General features: G+C 48.9%; 1 protein-coding gene and 1 long non-coding RNA gene across 3 annotated transcripts in view; one reads left to right on the top strand and one right to left on the bottom strand.

Moving 5' to 3' along the window:
* Positions 1–20,743, bottom strand: part of TNR (tenascin R) — an 83,132-nt gene that overhangs the window by 10,249 nt on the left and 52,140 nt on the right. The window contains exons 4-17 of the mRNA XM_054638331.2: positions 18,946–19,209; positions 18,044–18,159; positions 15,500–15,650; positions 12,672–12,941; positions 10,640–10,825; positions 7,199–7,288; positions 6,823–7,086; positions 5,925–6,194; positions 5,705–5,824; positions 5,077–5,220; positions 4,322–4,441; positions 3,524–3,667; positions 2,786–2,916; positions 1,671–1,803 (exon numbers count right to left, since the gene is read on the bottom strand). Of these exons, the coding sequence (XP_054494306.2) occupies positions 1,671–1,803; positions 2,786–2,916; positions 3,524–3,667; positions 4,322–4,441; positions 5,077–5,220; positions 5,705–5,824; positions 5,925–6,194; positions 6,823–7,086; positions 7,199–7,288; positions 10,640–10,825; positions 12,672–12,941; positions 15,500–15,650; positions 18,044–18,159; positions 18,946–19,209 (2,403 nt within the window). The remainder of the gene's footprint in view (positions 1–1,670; positions 1,804–2,785; positions 2,917–3,523; positions 3,668–4,321; positions 4,442–5,076; positions 5,221–5,704; positions 5,825–5,924; positions 6,195–6,822; positions 7,087–7,198; positions 7,289–10,639; positions 10,826–12,671; positions 12,942–15,499; positions 15,651–18,043; positions 18,160–18,945; positions 19,210–20,743) is intronic.
* LOC143694627 (uncharacterized) lies at positions 9,174–18,964 on the top strand. Of its 2 annotated transcripts, none has more exons than XR_013183201.1 (3): positions 9,174–9,323; positions 16,353–16,520; positions 18,841–18,964. It is a non-coding gene; the product is annotated as an uncharacterized LOC143694627 (long non-coding RNA). The 2 variants fall into 2 exon arrangements; XR_013183202.1 differs by lacking the exon at positions 9,174–9,323 and adding an exon at positions 14,016–14,119.

Genomic DNA, 20,743 nt, shown 5'->3' with positions numbered 1-20,743 from the left:
TTAAGCCTGAGTGGCTTTCTTTACTTTTTTTTTTTTTTGTCATTAAAGACAAGTCCTTGTTCTCTGCAAAGTGCCTTGATGCATTGCCAGAGTAAACTGAGTTGCATATCTGGATGCTTTGATGAGAGATGCTGTCCATGGATTGCATTGCCTTGGTGATAGCTCCTGGCTGCTTCTGTCTCATCAATATTGGGGTAAGTGGGGAGAAACTGACTTGTTGCTAATGCCCATCTTCATCTTCAAAGCAAGTTAAGTGTGTTGGATGCTGCATCAGCTGACAATGGGGACTGACGTTGCTGAGGTCTGACACTTCTGTTTGATGTAAAAGGTGCTCTCCTTGCCTGACATAAGTGGGTTTCTGCTGCTTTATCCCACCTGAGAAGTCGCCCCCATGCAGCTTCATCCCTGACTCCCAAGCAGCCTCAAAGATTACATGTCTTTTTCTATCACCTGCCTGAATTGTACTGGATTTATGCACATGTGTAAGAGGCAAGAACAAGAGGAAAGCATGTTTTGTAGCTGTATTAGAGAAGTCATTTCTTCTTTTGTTGATGTATATAGTTTCTGTTATCTCTTAAAAGCAGGTGAAGAGACCTTTGCATGTAACCAAGATGTAGAAGTGTATCCACAGCAGATTCAAAGAAAATTCTCCTAATTTGAGAATTAAACTGGCAGCACAGATGGGAGGAATTTTGGTGGACATCATCTGGAGACTTCTCAGTGCTGTTGATGCCCAGGAAAAACATGATTGGATTCCTAGCTCTGAGCAAGATGCATTCTGCCTGTAAGTACCCTGGCCTAGCCATGCTTTTCAAAGAGGATGAGGCACAATTTGCTTTGCATAACTTCTGTTATGAATGGTTGCAGAGGATGGGAGCACTGGTGACATTCTCTTGCAAGCTTCATTCTTGGTAGAGTAAGTATTCTGTCTCTGAGGGTCCTGGTGACTGTGGATGCCCAGCTTTTGATTTCAAAACAAAACCATTCCCATTACTTTAGTGCCTTAGTGGACTGTGAATGCTCCAGAATGAGAGTGGGGAGGAATAATGTAATTAGATAAAGTGCTGGCTCTGCTGTCTGTGACTCCACTGGTGGTGGTGGAGGAGAGATGCACTTGCTTGGTATTTCCAGGGATACCCCAACCCTGAAAACTTTCAAGGTCAAATTCAACAGGGCTCTGAGCAACCTGATCAAGTTAAAGATGATCCTGCACACTGCAGGAGAATTGAACTAGATGACCTTTAAAGATTCTTTCCAACCCAAGCATTCTGATTCTTTGATATCATGTCCACAACATGGCGATACTCGCTGGGTCCTCTCCCAGCAGCATTCCTGTTGATAGGTGTTGTTGTTTTTAGTGAATATTTTTTCTTCTGTTTATGCACTTGAGGATGGACATGGGCAAGGCAAAGGGCCTGGTAGATGGCTCCTGGTCTGAAGCTCAAACCCCCTTGCCCTGGGCTGGGTCTTGTGTTTGAATCGTAGCTCCTTCAGCCATTAACATTTCGTAGCAAAGCAGCGCCGTGGGTCATGGCATTGTGAGTACCCCTCTTTGGATCATGAAGGAATGCTGCCTGAGGAGGGAAGGTCACTAAGAGCAGTCCATTCCTACCAGCATGATATGTGGGCCAGCCTGCATGTGTCTGGGTGGATGCAGAGTGAGTCCTCACCTGTGGTGAAGGTGGTTGAGACGAGGCCGCTGCGCACGGCGTTCTGGGCAGCCTGCAGGTGCACCGTGTACTCCGTGGTCTCAGAAAGCCCCTCCAGACGGATCCACGTGTCCTCTGCATCCACAATCAGCTCCTGTACATGGGTCCCAGAAGGAGGCAGACACCAAGAGCAACAGATGAGAAAAGCGCTGGGGAGCCTAAAGAGCAAGTGAGGAGGGAAGGGAAGCCACAAACTGCTGCAGCCTGGCTGAGGAGCAGTGCATGATTGCTTAAACCCCTGGGCCGAGTGAACGTGAGTTCAGCCAATATAGCCAACATTTCAGAATGGTTTGGGTGGGGGAAAGCAGCCTGGTTTGGAGATGGATTTAAATGTTTGCAGTCTGTGTCCTCTGTCAGCTGGGTCTGTTGGGACCTGTGCCTTCAGTACCAGACATGACTGATTGCCCAAGCAGTGCAAGAAACAGAGCTGGCCAAACCTGGTTATCAGCCAGTTTTGACTCTGTTGATTCCTGTCATGTTAATTTTTTGGTTGTTGGCCAGTGCCACACAGCATTATTGGGTCCCTTTTGCAAAGCTATTATCCTCTGGCTGCTGTGAGCCAATCACACCAGCAAAGGAAATCAGACTGTTTCCCATGACATATTTCTGATGGTGTTTGTTGCAGCTTCTCCAGACAGGCAGATGTGGACACACTCATTAAATAATCAAATGTATTGCAGAATTAATTAGCTCTCTGTGCCTGTCTTGCTTTTTTGCAGGAAGGGCAAATGGCCTTTTTAGCATCTCTGCAGAATAATATTCTCCTGCCTCAGCTTGCTTGTGTTTCACAAGCTGTGAATTGCCCCGTTCCTCCAATCTCTCCAGGTAAACCCTCTATGCCCAGACCAGTAGGTGTGCATCAACATTTGACCTTAGGCAATCTCTTCTTGCTTTTTCCTATCATCCTACTTAGCAGGAAGCAGTGTCTGCCCTTCTGGCCTCCCTGAGCCACTGAGCATCATTCTTTTGCTCTGTTTGGCTTCTCCTGCTTTTTTTAACATGGTCTTGTTACTCCCTGACTGAATGAGGCTCTTTGGTGTGAGGACTGAGACTCTTTGGTGTGAGGACTCACTCACCTTCCTGCTGCCATCGCTGGATCTGTAGGTCATGATGTAATTCTCAATCTCTCCTACGGGAGGAACCCAGGAGAGCAGGGCGCTCCGTCGTGTGACTTCGCTGGCTGTCAGATTGGTTGGAGGATCCAGAACTGCAAGAGTGGATAGGAACACAGGGAAGTGCAATTTCTCACACACAACCACCTCAACCCTGCTTCCCACTTAGTACACTGGGATTCAACCTTGCAGCACTGAGCTACAGCCCAAAGTCATCCTCACCCTCAGTTTCAAGATCTCATCACCCATCCCCAGTCCTGAACAGAGCTCTGCAAACCCTCTAGAAGTCCTCCTCTACCTGTGTGCCACCTTAAGGGTAACAGCTGTGAAATTCATGTGCTATGGGACCTGTCAAGCAAAATGGGTTGTTGTGTTCTTCTGGACTATAACCTTGGGCAAAAAAGAAGACCTGGTCAGGGGTCTGCTAAGGAAACCACAGCCAGGGGAAAATCACCAGAAAAAAGGGATGGATGGATGGATGTTGAAAGAGTAAAAATAATGGTTGATGCTTGTTGATTAAAATTGTGTTCTCGTGTTGTGCCCTGCTGGTATTTGGGATGGTGTTTGTGTCCTTTTGGCTTGTGGTTACCTCTATACCCACACGAGCTATGTAACAAGAGCTTTGGCTCAGCCTTGCTGGCTGCTTTTCCTGGGGTGAGTGCATGGCTAGGGATGAAGGGTGAGGGAAGGGATTGTACATACGAGTGGTGAAGTTGGTGCTGATGGTCTGGCTGGTGAGAGGCCCGCTGGTGGCATACATAGACACTGTGTAGGTGGTACTGGGCAGCAGGTTGGTCAGCTGGTACTCCTGGTTGTCTCCATCCACGAGAATTGTTTCTCCTGCAACTGTAAGAAAAAAGGGATGAGATGGGGTATGTGACCATGTTCACAGGGGTCTGAGGATGAGAGAAGAGATGAGGATCTGATTCCATGTTTCAGAAGGCTTGATTTATTATTTTATGATATATATTATATTAAAACTATATTAAAATAGAAGAAAGGATTTCATCAGAAGGCTAGCAAGGAATAGAAAAAGAAAGAATGATAAAGGCTTGTGGCTCGGACAGAGAGTCTGAGCCAGCTGGGCTGTGATTGGCCATTAATTAGAAACAACCACATGAGACCAATCACAGATCTGCCTGTTGCATTCCACAGCAGGAGATAATCATTGTTTACATTTTGTTCCTGAGGCCTCTCAGCTTCTCAGGAGAAAAAATCCTAAGGAATGGATTTTTCATAAAAGATGTCTGTGACAAGGGTAGACATTCAAGGTGGTTCTCCAAAATGTGTCTCTGGATATGACCTCATGACAAAAAGCACTTCTATTGCTGAAACAGTGGTGCTGTTCAGTCTGAAGGGTGATCTAATTTTTCCCACAATCTCTATAAAACCCCAAGGCAAGGGCTCCTTCACTTCTCCCTCTGTGAAGGGCTCCTACTGAGCCCTGGGCTTTGGGAAGGGAGAGAGGCAGAGGTGAGCTGAAGCAGAGCCCTGGGGTACCTGCACGGCGGGTGAGGATGAGGACGTAGCTTTCCACCTCCGACAGCGGCGGGTTCCACTGCAGCAGTGCCTCGGTGGGAGTGATGTTGGTGGCTGTGACCCCCAGGGGGACATCCATGGCTGCATGGGGGAGAGATCCAGAGAGTCAGAGGCACTGGGAGACTGGACTATGAGCTGGAAGGGCTTCTTGTGGTATATTGCTCTATCCCCTGCCCTGCTGCCCAAGGAGGAGTTAGTGTGCCCAAGCTGGAGTGCAGAGATGTTGTAGTTTGTGTTATTTTGCTACCTGGGCTGCTCTTCCACTCTTTTCTAGATGCCCAGTCTGGCTTGTCAGGGATTTTCTTTAGGTTTTGAGGAGTCTGGAGATAGCAGAAGGTTTTATTCTTGCAGCAGATGCTGCTTGTGACAGGGCTTCCCTAGGGATTATTTCTGGAAATCTGTACTCTGTTTAGGAAAGGTTGTCATGATTGCCCAGCAGCATGTTTCTGGCTTCATGGTGCCTGGTACACAGGTTTATCACTTTTACCCATGACTACCCATGCATATTTGGGATAAACTTTGCTGAGACATACTTCAAAAGCCCACACTGAGCCCTTCTGAGGCCTGCTTATCATCTCCAGCTTGCATCCAGCTGGTGTGAGGTCCAGCTTGCTCTCAGCCACCTGGGTATTAGTGCAGGCAGGGACTGCCAGCCCTGGGCAGGATGGAGCTGACACTGTTTGGCTGTTCCCTGCCCACCAAGAGCTCCTTCTCACCTGTGTATGCAGTGATGGAAGCCAGCTCACTCTCCTCCCGGCCCCGCACGCTCTTCAGCTCGATCTCATACTTGGTGGCAGGCTGCAGGTCCTGGAGGGTGTACTCAGTGGCAACCCTGGAGATGGCCATGCTCTCTGTCCTTCCTGCAGAGATGGAGCCAAAAGCTTTGACTTCATGGCTGGCCCCATCCCTGGGGCTTGGGAGGGGAGGACAGTTTCACAGGACACTGGAGGTAACTGGGTTTTGTGCCTGCAGGTACACTTCTGTGTGCCTGGCACCCTGTTGGCCTGGCCTTTCCAGCATCATCCACAAAACTAGGGCCAAGGGAGATGAGGTAAGTGAAGCAGATGAGAGAGCTGGGATTTCAGGATTGAGCCCTGAATTTAACCATCTCTGGGGAGGGCACACTGCTGGGGGCCATTCTGTGTGCCCCTCTGTGCCGAGCTGTCTGCAGTGGTCCCTTCCCATCCTCTGCCCTGGAGCCAATCCCAGTTACTGGTGGCTTTGCCCAAGGCACTGAGGTGCTGCCTGGGTGGGGATGACCTAGTGGCTTGCTTGGGCCAGCAGATGGAGGGAGGGCTGGAGCTGTGAGCTTGGGGCATGAACAGGAGTGCTGTGGCCCCTTACCTTCAGCAGCACGGTAGGATATCCTGTAGTGGTCAAAGGCAGCAATGGGAGCACTCCAGTAGACCATCATGGACTCCTGGGTGACATTGCCCACCCTGAGGTCCCTTGGTGCATCAATTCCTGGTGAGATGGAGCACAAAGAAAAGCTGTGGGAGGCAGGCCCACTCCCCATGCCCCTGCCTGCCCTCCCCTGTGCCTGCTGGGGGGTGTCCCGTGGTACCTGTGGTGATGGAGCCCACGACAGGCTCAGAGCTGATGGTGCCATGCACAGCCACCAAGGACACCAGGTACTCTGTGGATGGCTGCAAGCCCGTCAGGCTGGTGTGCCTGCGGGTGCCATCCAGTGTGACCTGCTGGGCCTCCTCCTCCTCGTCCCGGCGGCTGTAGGTGAGGATGAGGCGGTCTGCTGGTGGGGATGGGTCACTCCATGTGACATTCACACTGGAGGATGTCAGCTGGGAGAAGTGCAGCTGTGAGATGGGCCGAACGCCTGGAAGATAGAGAGGAGAGATGCAACTCCAGCCTTCTGCAGATCCTTACCTCCATGTTTTTCCCAGTGCTTGAATGGGAAATACTTAAAAGAGGTGGCAAAGCTGAAGATCTGGGCTCTCCATTGATCTGAAACTCTGCTGGGATCAAAAGGCAGAACCAGGAGGGGGAAAATGGTGCTTTTCTCAGCTCAACCTGCAAGGATCCTCCATCCCAGACCCATACAGTGAGTAATGGAACTGTCCCACTGCAGATGGTATATGTTGTCTGCATTTCATGACTGCAGACTTTTCAGCCAGAGGTCCTTGTGAGGTCCCCCAAGGCTTCATTTCTTCTTATGGGCACACAGACCACCCTGCCCACAGAGGACGGCATAGGGCTATCTGTTTCTCCAATTCTGTCTTGTCCAGCAAAGCAAGTGTGTTCAGTGCTGCTGGCCAAAGGGATTGTGCCACCACAGTGGTAGGGCCATCCTCCTTTTGAGGTCAACTGCTCCTGTGTGGACACATTGACCCCAGCTCTCATTCCCATCACCAGCTCAAGGGTTTTAATGCCAGGGATGCAGTGAGCTGGCAGAGATGCCAACAAGGTCTGTGCCCTTGTCCCCATGCCAGCTTGTGCTTCCCTACCTGTGAAGGCATCCACGGTGGCCTCCAGGCTCTGCTGCCGTCCCCTCTCAGCAATGATGGAGATGGTGTACTCTGTGCCGGGCTCCAGCTCCGAGAGGGTGAGCTGTGACTCGTCCCTGGACACTGTCACTTCCGAGGCCATTCCCGAGGCAGGGGTGAAGGTGACGCGGTAGTGGTCGATGGGACCCGTGGCTTTGGTCCAGGCCAGTGAGATGGACGTCTCAGTGGAGGCTGTCACCAGCAGGTCCCGCGGGCTGTCAAGCTCTGTGGGAGAGGGTTGGTGCAGAGCTTTGTCCCCATGCACAGACTGTCCCATGGGGGCGTCTGAGCCATAGCAGCCAGCTGTGCTTGGAGCAGGCAGTGGGGCCAAACTCACCAGTCCTGGCATTCATGGTCGCTGGCACACTCTGCTGGCTGTCCATCACAGCTGAAATCCCAATGCCATACTCTGTTCCCGGCACCAGATCTACCAGGGAGGGCAGAGAACACAACAGGGTTTGAGAGCAGCACCTGGCAGAGTGACCTCAGGGCCCTCCAGGGCATCCCTCAGGTCAGCAGTTCCTCTGCACATTGCAGAAGAGCTGAGTCTTTTCAAAAAGCCCCGTGGATGCCATTGGACAGGGAATTTGGGTTATTTTAGCTCAGAAACAAGCCATTTTTAAAAGTTGTTGCTGAGGTCTGCTGCAATTGCTGGCGGTGAGACAGAAGCTCTTGTGTGTGTGAGCTGAGATGGAAATGATAAAGTAGCTATATTTTTTTTCTAAAGTGATCAAATATTGTCACAGGGCTGGTGTCTTGGAGAGAAATAAACTATGCAGAGTAAATGAAATGCACATTAATTGAGAAAGGTGCAGTCTTTCTGGGAGCTGAATCAAGCCCTGTTCTTTAGGGTGGACGTATCCTGAGGTGCCTCTCTCAAGGGACTTGGGAACTGAGCTCATCCAGCTCCTTTCCTCTTGCACTGCTTTATCTCCTTGGAATATCTCTTGCCTCTGCCTGTCACTTGGCTTGGCTGCTGGTGGCTTTATTCCCCTCTTCCCTGTGCTTCATGATCTTTCCCACAAAGCTAGAAAAATCCATAAACTTTCCAGCTCAGCCTCTTTGTGCCTTGCCCAGGGGCAGCATCCCCTGGAGCCACCAAAACCTTTCCCAAGAGGTCAGGAGGGAGGGACACTCTCTTCCCCTGCTTTTCTCTTGCTACAGTGCAGTCTTGGTGATGGGGAGAATATGGACCCCCTTGACCCTGCTCAATAAGTGTCAGAAGTTTTCTGGAAAAAAGAGCCTGGCAGAAGGTAGGAGAAGGAAGAAATCAGCAGGAGGATATAAACCTTTTCTCTCCCAGCTCATTGGGATGAGCAAAATTATGGTTATTTCTGTGCAAATGCTGATTTTTAATAGAGATTATGGGTCAGGGCCAGGCTTGCTGCACTTTTAAGTGTAAATCTTTGATAAACTCTGCTCAGTGCCATTCCTCACTGCTTTTCCTGCAGGTAGATGAGACTGGCTGAAAAAATTGCTGGTTACTTTCATACCATGGATCCCATCAGGTCCTGGGTGACTGGGAAAAGCCACAATGGGTTTTGCACAAAGTCCAACAAGACTGGAGGCCATGACTACTCTGTACATAAGGAGCTATGGGAGATGCTCGTGTGCCACCCACACTGTAAGTATCATAGCTTTTTTTTTTTGCTAGCAGAATGGCTTTTTCATTATTTTCTGCTATGACTAGGTTGTTGTTTTTGGGGTTTTTTAATTGGTTTGTTTATGACACAGTAAACTGGGGACTGGAAGCAATGCACTTGTGTGATGATGGAGGTACTATATAAAAAATCTCTACAATTGACTTAAGAATCTGCATCTCTGCAGCTTTCTTTAATTGGGTTTCTTGCAGTCTTACGTGAGTCTGGAAGAGCCTTGGCAGCTTTTTCAGTTTTATTGAGAAAAACAAGAGACTTTAGGCTCTTGACATACATTCCAAGGCAAGCTCAGGTTAAGCCATGGATATTGTCAGTTTGTGTCACTGTTGTGCCTCTGCCCAGGGAGGGGGATTTGGCCAATTTTTAATGCTTCTTCTCACCTAGAAAGCCGATAAATGTCCTAAAGGAAAGCTAGCAGGAGTCCAGCACTGAGTCTCTGATCTCATCCTATTTCTCTCTATGCATCCTCATCAAGAACACAGAAGAAATCAGCCCTGATGTTGTTCTTCTTTCTGCATTCCACATTTTTCACCATAACTGCTCTAATTGCCTTGCTGCCCTCCAGCCTTTCTTGTGACTCTGCTGCTGTATCTGTAACTTAACTTTTGGCTTTCCCACTGACTTTTCTCCTATAACTTCATATGGCAGATTCCTGAACCCTTGAAAGTCCTGGGAAGGCAGAGAGTCAACATGGGAGAACCTGTAGTCCATCCATACTGAAGAACTTCAAGATGAATAAGAACATTTCTGCATATAATTCTTTTCTTTGCTCAAAATATGCCACTGGAGCAGCAAATCCATGAGGTAAGCAGTTCTAGTCAAAAAGCAAGGAAATCACATCTCACATGGTGCTTTGCTGTGTTGCTGCATAAGGTGTTTGGGGCTTTCCTGGCAGTGGGAGGTGGGTGGTGTTTGCAGCCCCTCTGCTGGCCTGAATAATGTACCACTTAAAGGACTTGCTCAAAACCAGCATCTCTAGATTTGGGTCTGCTTTGAACCCAGTTTGGAAAAAGGCACAAAACTCAGGCACCCTGGCTCCCCATCACTGCCCACGGGACATCATCACCCATGGCTCTTTCCAAACAAGCAAAAAAGAGAAGAGTGAAATAATATTTTCCTGTAGATCAGCCTAAATAGACTTCTTCCCATTTCTCCCTTTGCTCCTTGCCAGCTCTGTTTGCCACCTGGACAGGTGACACTGTTGAGTCAAGGACAGAAAGAAGACTCCAGGTGGATCAGAAGGCAAAAGAGTTTAATGAAAGTAGCTGGGTCTTTTTGCAGTGTGACTCACTAAGGTGACACTTGATTGGTCTCAAAGTAGAAACATCTCATATTATTGGTGACTATGAATAGCACCCTTTAGAGAACCATATCTATAAACAATGGTTACAGAAAGAGAGATAGTTATTGTTTGAATTCTTTCATTTAAGTTTTCCACAGCTTCTACACAGCTTCCTAGGATTTTCCTGGGAGAACCATGTCTCTCTCTGTTTAGAGGATATATAATTACTATGGACAGATCCTTGCTGGAGGTGTACCCAGACCCACACACAGGGGAAAACAAGCTCTATCCCAAGGAAAACCTTCTCTCCAGTAAATAGTAAACTCCAAAACAACCTCAAACATGTGCCAGCACAAGGGCAACTGTGTCTTGGTGCTGATTTGGGATCTGCTTTGCCCTGCCTGGCTGAGAGGAGGGGGAGGAAGGGCACTGTGACCGTGTTCACAGGGGTCCCAGGATGAGGGAAGAGACGAGGATCTGACTCCATGTTTCAGAAGGCTTGATTTATTATTTTATGATATATATTATAATAAAACTATACTAAAAGAATAGAAGAAAGGATTTCATCAGAAGGCTAACTAAGAATAGAAAAAGAAGGAATGAATAACAAAGGCTTGTGGCTCAGGCAGAGAGTCTGAGCCAGCTGACTGTGATTGGCCATTAATCAGAAACAACCACATGAGACCAAGCACAGATCCACCTGTTGCATTCCACAGCAGCAGATAACCATTGTTTACATTTTATTCCTGAGGCCTCTCAGCTTCTCAGGAGAAAAAATCCCAAGGAAAAGATTTTCCAGAAAATATCACGGCTCCAGGGCGCGAGGGCGCGTGCGTACCTGCGAGGGTGGCGCGGGTGGTGGGGCCGGCGTGGCGCGGCACCAGGAGCTCGTGGTAGTGCTCCCCGGCCAGGGTGCTGTAGACCACCCTGTAGCTCTGCGCCTCGGCCTCGCTGTTGTCCCAGGCGAGCTCGAGGCTGGCGGGGCTCCGCGAGCCCACCCGCAGGTTCTTGGGGGCGTCGATCTCTGCGTGACACAAGGGACAGAGGCACAGTGTCACCGCGGGGAACGCACCCCGCAGCCCTGCCACAGCCAGGGGGGACAGCCAGGAGATCCCCCCTCCTCCCCTGAGCATGGCCTGGCAGGAAGGGCTGGAACATTTGCTCTCATCCCCTGCTCCCTCCCTGCTCACTCCAAGCACAGGCTGGGCGATGCCACCCAGGAGGGTGACACAAATGCTGGCAGCATCCTCGGTAAGTTGGTTTGGCAGCTAGTTCCATGTTATTTAAAAAAGAAAACTCTTTTCCCCCATATTAAGGTAAAAGAAACCGAGGCACTATAAGAGGAAAAGGGCTCTGTAGTAGCCATGCATTGGCCTGAACTGCTCTTAGAAGAAAACCTTGAGCATCTTTACAGGCTCATTCACACTCAGACACTGCCCAAAGGGTTTGTTTATTGGTGCTGCTCAGGCTGTGTACTGAATCTGCTCTGGTTTGCACAATAAACCCCTCTGGTGAGCAACAGCTGGGGCTGGGCACCAGTGGACAGTGAGTAATGATGATGGATCCAAGTTTGGGGGGGTGCTTTTATGTTGCCTTTTAGAAATAAAGCAAGGAAGGCCAAGGCAGCAAATCAGCTGGGGTAAGCATCTCGTCTGAAATATTTATCTATAGAGTTATGTACACACACAATTCACGTCCCACAGTTATTACTGTAGGAGCCTCATAGCCAGCAGTAATGTACATGACAATTTATATACCATAAACCAGCACGGAAATACACGCTCTGACTCCTCCTTTATGGCACGGTAAATTAAATCCCTTAGCTATCTGCAGGCTTAACATTCATTAAAGTTTTACTGACCAGTTAGGGTGCTCAGAGAAGAAATAAAATAAGATAACCACGTTTCTGCATGTGCTGGTTTCAGCTGCTTAACTGCTGATTCCTTGGTCAAGGCACCTGCCTTGGCTCTTGATGCCAAGTGGGAGCAAGTGTTCCCTTGAACTCAGACCTGTGCTGAGCATTTTGGTGCCTTTGAGAATTGTGCATTGAGCTGTGGGTGCTCTTAAGGATGTAAACTGCTGAATTCTAGAGTTCTAAGCTGTGGGTCTGAACAGGCACTGGAGTTGGTGGGGATGTGTGTCTCAGGCAGCTTCAACCTTGATGCTGCAGCAAGACGTGGCCAAGATGGGGTTGGTTTGGGGTTTATCATCTAAATAGGGGGCGTTGAGTCCATCCATGCCTCATCACTGGCATCTGGGATCACCTGGACTGCCCTGGGGACTAAATGAGCATCCCTGGGGGGCACAGGGCATTCATCACAGCTCTCTCACACCCATTACAGCTGTAATGCAACTCGTGCCCTTCTCTTGAGTTGGTTGTCGACAATAATTCCTCTTTGACTTTTTATGGTGGTATTTCCCAGGATTTGGGAGAGTTGGATGGGGAAAGCCGGAAGCTTTGGGGACACCAGAGAGGACTTTTTGTAGTGGAGGTTTAGTGTCTAAACAGCCACTAGCAGCAGGAACGGGGACAGAGGGCAGTTGTAGGGTGTGTATTTTAGGGTGAGCTGAGTCATTTGCTCTGCCTGCTCTGTGATGGGATGAATGCAGGTGCCACCATTTTCACCTGCATCTTAACCACTGTATTTTCATCCCACTTCTTCCTCCTAGCGCACCAAACCCCAGCTCACTTGCGCCAGCAGAAAAAGAGGCATCACCAACCCCCCAGATGCAAAAACCCCTCAGCTTTTCCTCCTTGCTGCGGGACAGCCCATCTGCAGACGGCAGCAATCCACCTACCCATGCTTGCCAAAGAGACTCAAAAATTCACGCCCAAAAATCCATTTCTCCCAGCAAGGGCAGCTCTCTACCTGTGGTGAACTGTGCGAAGGCGGGGCGGCTCTCGTTGGCGCCGCGCAGGGCGCTGACGGCGAGGTGGTAGCGGGCGCCGGGGCGCAGGGCCTGCAGGGAGTACTGGCTGAGGGGGGGCTGCAGGCGGAAGGTGGTCCTGCCGCCCTCCCCGTCCGCCAGCCCGTACTTCAGCAGGATGGCGTCCACCTTGGCGCGAGGAGGGCTCCACTCCACGAAGGCCACCGTGTCCGAGACGTCCCGCACCAGGATCTGCGTCGGGCCGTCGATGACTGCGGGGGGAAACGGGCACCTGTTATTGCGGGAGAGTTGGATGGGGAAAGGTGGGAGATTTGGGGACGCCAAGGTTCAGGGATGCTTCAGGCTGACCTTCAGAGCGGCTGGAATTGGGATGTGGGGACAAGGGAGAGAGGTGGTGTGGGCAAGAGGCATGACCCTGACCCCAAGATACTTTGGTCCTCACAGTTCCCAATCTCTTGTCCCAATCTCCTGGCTCTTTCCTGAACCCTCTCCACTTTCTGTGGACACCAGAGCAGGACCCAGCAGCTCTCTCATGGACACCCATTACAGCTATAATGCAGCTCATGCCCTTCTCTTGAGCTCGTTGTCAACAACAATTCCTCTTTGGCTTTTTCAGGTGGTATTTCCCAGGATATAAAACTCCTATATCTAACTGCAACACACGTTCTTTGCTCTTAGATAGCTGCTTGTACTTTTGCATTGAAAAAAACATGTAATTTTCCTTTGTGCCCAGCTCTTCAAACTATCCAAACAACTTTTATTGATGTTCTTCTATGCAATTTACTTTTTTCTGATCCTTTCCATCATTGGCAAAATTTATCAGCAACAGTATTATGTCTTTTGAAAGGTGTTGACAATGTGTTAAATAACATGGGGCCAAGGACAAGATCCAAGTGTTGAGAACTGAGGAATGTCTCTAGAAATGTTCCTGCTTTGGTGCCAGCTCCTGGTTTGTCCTTAAACTGAGGAATCAGCTCATAAACCTGTTGGTGGCTTGGCAGTGGGAAGAGAGGAGAAAATGCAACTGTTCTGGTGAATCTTCATAACTAGCTGGGTGTGGGGCTATGGTTGGTGTCCTAAAAAACCTTTCAGATAAAAGGCTTTTAGAAAAATTCATGCCAGAGATCTACTGGGAGACATTTTTGGACATTTCTGCCTTTTTTTTTTTTTTTTTTTCAGAGATTTGGGGCCTTCCTTCTTCCACACCCTCCAACACTCAACCTTTGGAGATCCTGGGCTCAAGCCTGGCTGATGGATGCTTTGAGTCCAGCAGGACTGGATGGATGGATGGATGGATGGATGGATGGATGGATGGATGGATGGATGGATGGATGGATGGAGCCAAGCCTTGCCATCACTCCTGTGCCATGGCAGTGCTCATGCATGAAGCCTGCTGGGCAGCCTGTGTTATCACTTAGAGGATCACAAGGTGGGTGAAAAAGCCCACTTTAGTTCTGTAATTCAGACTATACCATGTATACACATACCTGATATAATGACAGTATATAAGGGCCTGCTGAATGCTGCACCTCAGGGTTGGAAGTTTTGGGGTACAAGCATGTGGCAGGGGTGGGAAGCACTGGGGGGGGTAGAAAAGGACATGGAGGAATTTGGAGTAGTGAGGTGAGGTCTGGGGGCAAAACAGCAGAGGAGGGAGCCCAGCTGGGAGTCCCAGTGTTCAGGTAGGAGCTGTCTGTCCAGCTTGGCCAGGACCAGGTCATGCACACCCTCAATGTCCAACGTGCTGTCCGGCCACCCAGGTGATCCACATCTACTTAGCTGTATGGCATAAAACCATGCCTTTGCTGCCTGATCCTGGCACAAGGTGTGGAGGAAGAGCAAGGGTGGTGGGGATGAAGCTCTGGGGGTGCTGCAGAGGAAGGCAGACACAAGCACAGGGATGCCTCCATGGAGCACAGATCCTGTGGAGCAGAGGGCTCCACCTGCACTCCCTGCAAAGGTCAACCCTCGAGTCTGAAGTACCAGCTTCTATTTTTGCTGACTTCCCAGGGAAAGGAAGTTTCTGCCTTGACCAGGAGATGTCTCTATTAAGCCACGCCGAGCTGAACACGGAGGCAAAGCAGGAGGAGAGGACTGTGCTGGGGAAGATCAGCCCTGCAACAAACTGCTGCGGTGGAGGGACCCTCCCTTCACTCAGCGCTGCCTCAATTAGCAGCACCTCATTACAGCCCTCCGGCAGCTATTTAAGTGCTGTTTCCTCTCGGAACAGCTTAGGTGGAGCTAGTAGACGTCTGCCTGGCTTTCAAGGCAGACTGCACCAGATTTGGTGTGAAGAGACTCCTCTCCCCTGTGAGCTCTGCCCATCACTGCATCTCCTTCAGCAAGAAGACCCAGCTGAATTTTCTCTGGTCTACAGGAAGGACCAGTGAGTGGGCAAACAAATCGGTTAGGAAGGGACATGCTGTTGCTCCTGGCTCCCTGCCCTGCTGCCTGATTTGCCTGAATAGGTGGGAGTTGAGGGCATTTAGTGGCACAAAATCAGGTGGGAGTTTTAATCTGTTATGTATGAGTAAGTAATACATTTGTAGATATATTTCTTGAGGGCATCCAGCCTTCAAAATGTGAGATTACCAGAGAAGAATAATTTATCCAGCTATACAATAAAAGCAGAACTGAGTCTTTGCTCCCAACCCCATTAACCTTGCCACAGCTTCTGCACTTGTGACAATTTAGGAGAGGGACAAAATACTGCACGAAGTTGCTGCAATGTTGGCTGCAAGTTTCATCCCTGCCCATGGGACTTTATTTTTGGGACCTGCTGTGCTGCCCCCGGGTGAGGCTCACTCACGGGTTGAGACGCTGTCAGAGGTGGGAGGGCTTCTGGCTTGTTCCTTCAGGGCCACCACGGTGACAGTGTACTCCTCCCCCGGCTTCAGCCCCGTCTGGTTGAAGGTGGTGACGGTGCTGGGGAGCTGGGCAATCACACCACCCTCGTTATTCTGTCAGGGAATGAAACAAGCATTAACCCTCCCTCACCAGCTGGTGTTTTGGGGGGACTGATGCACAACAGGAGGTGCCCCCCATGTTGCATCCTTCCACAGCACACACTGCATCCCCAAATCACATTGTCACCTTGGCACACCCCAGCATGGAGGGAGAAAGCTGGGATGAAGTCACCCACCAAGCATGGAGTGCTCGTGTTGTTGGGCTGCAAAATCCTCCCCATCCCTCCTCCCTCCCCAGCTTCTGTGTATTTGTGCCTGTGCTGTTCAGAAAGAGGAAAGATGATTAAACCAAAACCTTGGCTAGGCTTGTTTTCCCTGCTCTTCAGGTGCCAGGAGCCTTTTGTTGTTGATGTATAGGTATGAAGCTGTGAGGTCTTTATTTTGCTGTCACCTGCTTTTTAGCCATCTTTAGTACACTCATTTATGCCTTGTGGTTTTGCCCTGGAAAACTGTGAGGCTTTAAACAACTGCACATGTCACCTTTCCTGCCAGAGCTTGGACAAAGGATCTTTTCTTGCTGCTGTCTTCACTAATAACATGCTAAACAAATCTTTGCACATAACTCTCAATTCATATTCATCCCTTTTCTCATTAAACAGGAAACCTTCCATTTTAGCCATCAGTCACCATTTTACCTTTCCTCATTTTCTTTGCTAAATCTGTCTTTTCTTTGTCTTTTTCCCACCCCATCCCCAGTGCAGGCAGCAGATGGGCAATCCTGCCTGACCCAGCTTTTGTGGGGGTGAGAGCATCACAGAGACCATGGAAGGAGAGTGGAAAGAGCTTTGCAGGAAGTTGTAAGCATCCTCACTGGGCTGCTGAGGACCAAATTAGCATCTTCTCACCCAGTTTTTGGGAAGACAGGTCAGTTTTTCTCATAGAGGTTGTGATGCTGCAGTTATAAATTATAACTCTGTTGTTTTTAGCCTTTGGGAATGGGTTTTGGGTTTGTTTGAGGTGTGGCAATGTTTCAGCATATACCCAAGCAAGCACTGCTTGCAGGGCAGTAAAGGACACAGCACCCTCTGCCTAATTTTAGGGGAAAAGGCAATGATGGAGACTCCAGAAAGGCCAATTTTGGCAGCTGATGGGCAGGAACATGACTGTGACTTTATGTCTTAACTCATGGATTTGAGAACTTTAAAGCCCAGAGAACTACATTCCTTCCCTACCCAAAACTCTGCATCCAGGAACAGCCATCCTTTTGCCTCTTATCTGCCTTTAAATCCCAAAATGTTTCCATGTATTTTTAAGTTTAAGCTTAAAAACAGAAAAAAGAACCAATGGTTTGCATTTATTTGCTTCACGGGGATGCTGTTCAGCTAAATTCCTGAGTAATAAAATGTTGGAAAGAGCTATTTTTTCCTACCAAAAGCTTTACTCTGATATTTTTCAGCTTTAATCCTGAATGATCAGCTGATGGTGACTGCAAATTATCCCAGGGTCTATACCTGCATTGCATGAGCTTCACCTTCTGACACAATTTGCATGTGGATGTAGCCAACATCACATCAATAATCTCCCAGCAACTCTTTGGAGATGACAGAATTGAGTTATTTAAGGCAATTGGGCCCTTGTTTTGTGCTGTGCAATGATACTTCATAGTTAAGAGTATTTAAAACTTTGGGGCCAAATTCTGCAGTTCTCCACTGCCCAGAGCTGCCTTTGATTCCAGTGCAGGTTTTTGTACAAGTGACAACATCATAATTGAGCCCTTAATCAGCATTTCTTTTACTGCTGGGGCTTGAATGCTCTTATAAAGAGGCTCCATGTACAATTGAAGCTGTACTTGTGGCTAAATGGTGTAGAAATTATGAATATAGCCTAAATACTTGATGTACGATTTTTGTTGCTGTGCACAGAAAATATGGGGTATTTAGGGCAACATTTTTATCCTTTCATCTTTTCTGGCAGGGTTTCTACCTGCTCGTCACTGCGATTAAAATTAAAATTCCATGGCAGGAATGAACTGTGCATGTGACTTGAGGGGGGGGCTGAAGGTTCTTGTCTGAGAGCCAGCAGCTGCTCACTTTGATCCAGGCTGCTTTGGGGAGCTTAGTGTAGAGAGCAGGGCAAGGAAAAGGAGGAGGAGGAGTAGGAAGAGTCATTGCAGAGGAGATGGAAAGGAAAAAGAGGGTGCGACAACAAGAGTGAGGCTGGAAGGGTTTTTTTCATATCACTGGAATTTTTGTGGGGGACATTTCTTTGAGGACATGCATTGACACAAAAACTAATGGGGAAATGCAGGCTGGCAGTCTGGGGAGTCTGGTGTGCAGCACAGAAATGGCAGACACAGGCTGGGTGTTTGGGGAAGGGGGTAATTGGAAATGGATTTAGGATGCTGTCACTGGGTGCACCCTGCAGTGCCAGGGGTGTGGCAGCAGTACCTTGGGGATGAAGCTGATCTCCCAGCCGTCCAAGGGGAAGGAGAAGGGCTCCCATTGCACCTCTGCTGTTGTCTCTGTGATGGTCTTGAACTTCAGCCCCTGTGGTGTGGCGAGGTCTGCAAGGGAGCAGGGGGTGGTGAGCAGAGCGGGGTGGGTGTGCACATGCTGTGCCCACCCTGCTCCCCGTGGGTATTTTGTTATCTGGGCAACAAAAACAGGGAAACTTTTGGTATCTCTTAGCAAAATTCCTCTTTCCCTGCTCCACCCGTGGGTTGGAGGGAAAAGAGGGAAATGCCTGTACCTATGGACACTGAAGCATCCCACTGCATTATCATGTGAACAGAGTGAATGATGGGTCTGGATAGTTTCTGTTTTTCCCTGCCCTCTGTATCCTTAGTCTCCAAGAAACCCCTCTGGAGGTTGGCATTACAGCTTGATACTCCTGTTTTCCTCTGTGCATCATGGTCCTGGCCAGGACTGTGCTTCTCCTGATGCACAGCAGCATCCCCTCTTGCTGCACCATCATGGGGAGGCATCACAAGGAATCATCTGTCCAGGAGGGAGAGGACAACCTGAGACTTCTGTGTTATATTGTAGTATTTTCTCTGAGGAAAAAAAATTTATGCTTTGGGCCACATTCTGGGGGCTTCAATCAAACTCTGGAAGCTTTTTCTGTTTTTTTTAGACATTCAGATTTTCAGCCAAACTGAGTCTTTCTGAAGAGGATGGACACATTTCTTCCTTTCCTATATCCCTATAGTGATACAATTTTTTTTTTCTTCTTCTTCTTTTTGAAGGCCCAACTTTCTGCTGCTAGAAGGTTTTTATGTAAAAAGTGAGCCAGCTTGAGCATCCCCTCAGGACACCTGGGCAGCAAGCAACAAGTGCAGTAGGATACTTACTGGTCATCACCCTGGAGGTAACGGGGCTGCTGAAGACATCGCTGATGACAGCATAGATGCTGACATTGTAGGCAACACCTGGCTCCAGATCTGTGATGGTGATGCTGCTCCAGTCCCCAGGCACCCTCTGCTGGAGCTGGGTGCCCCCTGGCACGGCAGGCTGGTAGGACACCACGTACTCAGAGGCTGCCCCGGGGCTGTCCCAGGCCAGCTCGATGGAGCTGTCGCCGATCCCCGTCACCCGCAGGTTCTCAGGGGGAGACACTGGTGGGAAGGACAGAGGGATGGAGAGTGTCAGTGTGTGCCTGGCTTATTCTTCCACTCCTGTGGGAGGCTGTGTAGGTCTGCTGGTGGGCCACGGGCACAGACTGGGGGTTATGTGATACCTGAACAGCTATAACAAGGTAAAGGCTCAGGAGAACCTGTTGCACTGTTCAGCCCCCATGCTGGGATGTGTGGGGATTTATAAAATTAGAGAGTTTTGGGAAAATTGTAAAAGATAGGTTTTACAGACAGTAGAATAGTGATTAGAGTTAAGTAGTAGCTATAAAATTGGTTAGTAGAAAAATTAGGTAAGAAGTAGAAAAGTTAGGATCAATAGAACAGTGGTTTGTGTGCTAACATTTGTTTAGAGTAATTTTTTAAGATGTAGAAAAGTATATTTAGTAAGATATTAGGAATTTCTAAGCTTAATAATGGAGTTTTGTGCATTGTGTTTTAAGGCTTACAAGCAGGTATTATATTCTAAATAAGCAAGCATTGTTTTAACCAAAGGTGTGTGTGCTTATAGTGGCTGGATGTAACCACTGTCAATGTGCTTTTGCTTTGTGTGATTGGTCAAAAAACTTTTAAAGTGAGTTGTAGCATTAAGTTCTGTGTCTGCTGCCTGGGATGTGAGCTGATGGCATCTTCTCATTGTCATAACCATGTAAGGAGACTGATGCTGGAAAACAAACAGCTCAAGGCACATTCCCAGCAGTCTCATCCTGTTTGTGATTTGTACATAGCCCCACTGGCTGGGATGAACCACACCAGCTTTTTGCTCACCTCCCAGACCGGATGCTGGAAAATAAACCAGCTGATGCTGGAAAATAAACCAGCTCAAGGCACGTCCCTAGCAGTCTCATCCCATTCATGATTTGTACATAGTCCCAGCTGGCTGGGATGAACCTCACTAGCTTTTTGTTCACTTCCCTAGCTTTTTGCTCACCTCCCAGACTTTTGTCTAAGGTGTCTTTGGGGACAGGGATAACGGGGAGGGTGGGGCTCAGTGTATCCTAAGTGATGCTCTCTGCAGGTATGGAGTTGATGCTGGAAAATAAACCAGCTCAAGGAACATTCCTAGCAGTTTGTGATTTGTACATACCCCTGGCTGCCAATAGGATGAACCTCACCAGCTTTTTGCTCACCTCCCAGACTTTTGTCTTTGGGATGTCTTTGGGAACAGGGATAACGAAGGGGGTGCAGTGTGTCCTAAGTGATGGTCTCTGCAGGTATGGAGCTGATGCAGGAACATAAACCTGCTCAAGGCACATTCCTAGCAGTCTCATACTGTTTGTGATTTTTACATAGCCCCTGGCGGGCTGGGATGAACCTCACCAGCTTTTTGCTCACCTCCCATGGTGTCTTTGGGGACAGGGATAACAGGGAGGTAGCCACACTGTGGACCTTAGTTTATCAATCCTAAGTGATGCTCTCTGCAGGTATGGAGCTGATGCTGGAAAATAAACCAGCTCGAGGCACATTCCTAGCAGTCTCATACTGTTTGTGATTTGTATATATTTGTACATAGCCCCTG

This window comes from Agelaius phoeniceus, chromosome 8 (genome assembly GCF_051311805.1).
Source record: "Agelaius phoeniceus isolate bAgePho1 chromosome 8, bAgePho1.hap1, whole genome shotgun sequence".
Lineage (NCBI taxonomy): Eukaryota > Metazoa > Chordata > Aves > Passeriformes > Icteridae > Agelaius > Agelaius phoeniceus.
Note: the sequence above shows the minus strand (reverse complement) of the source record. Positions and strands in the feature narration are given on the sequence as shown.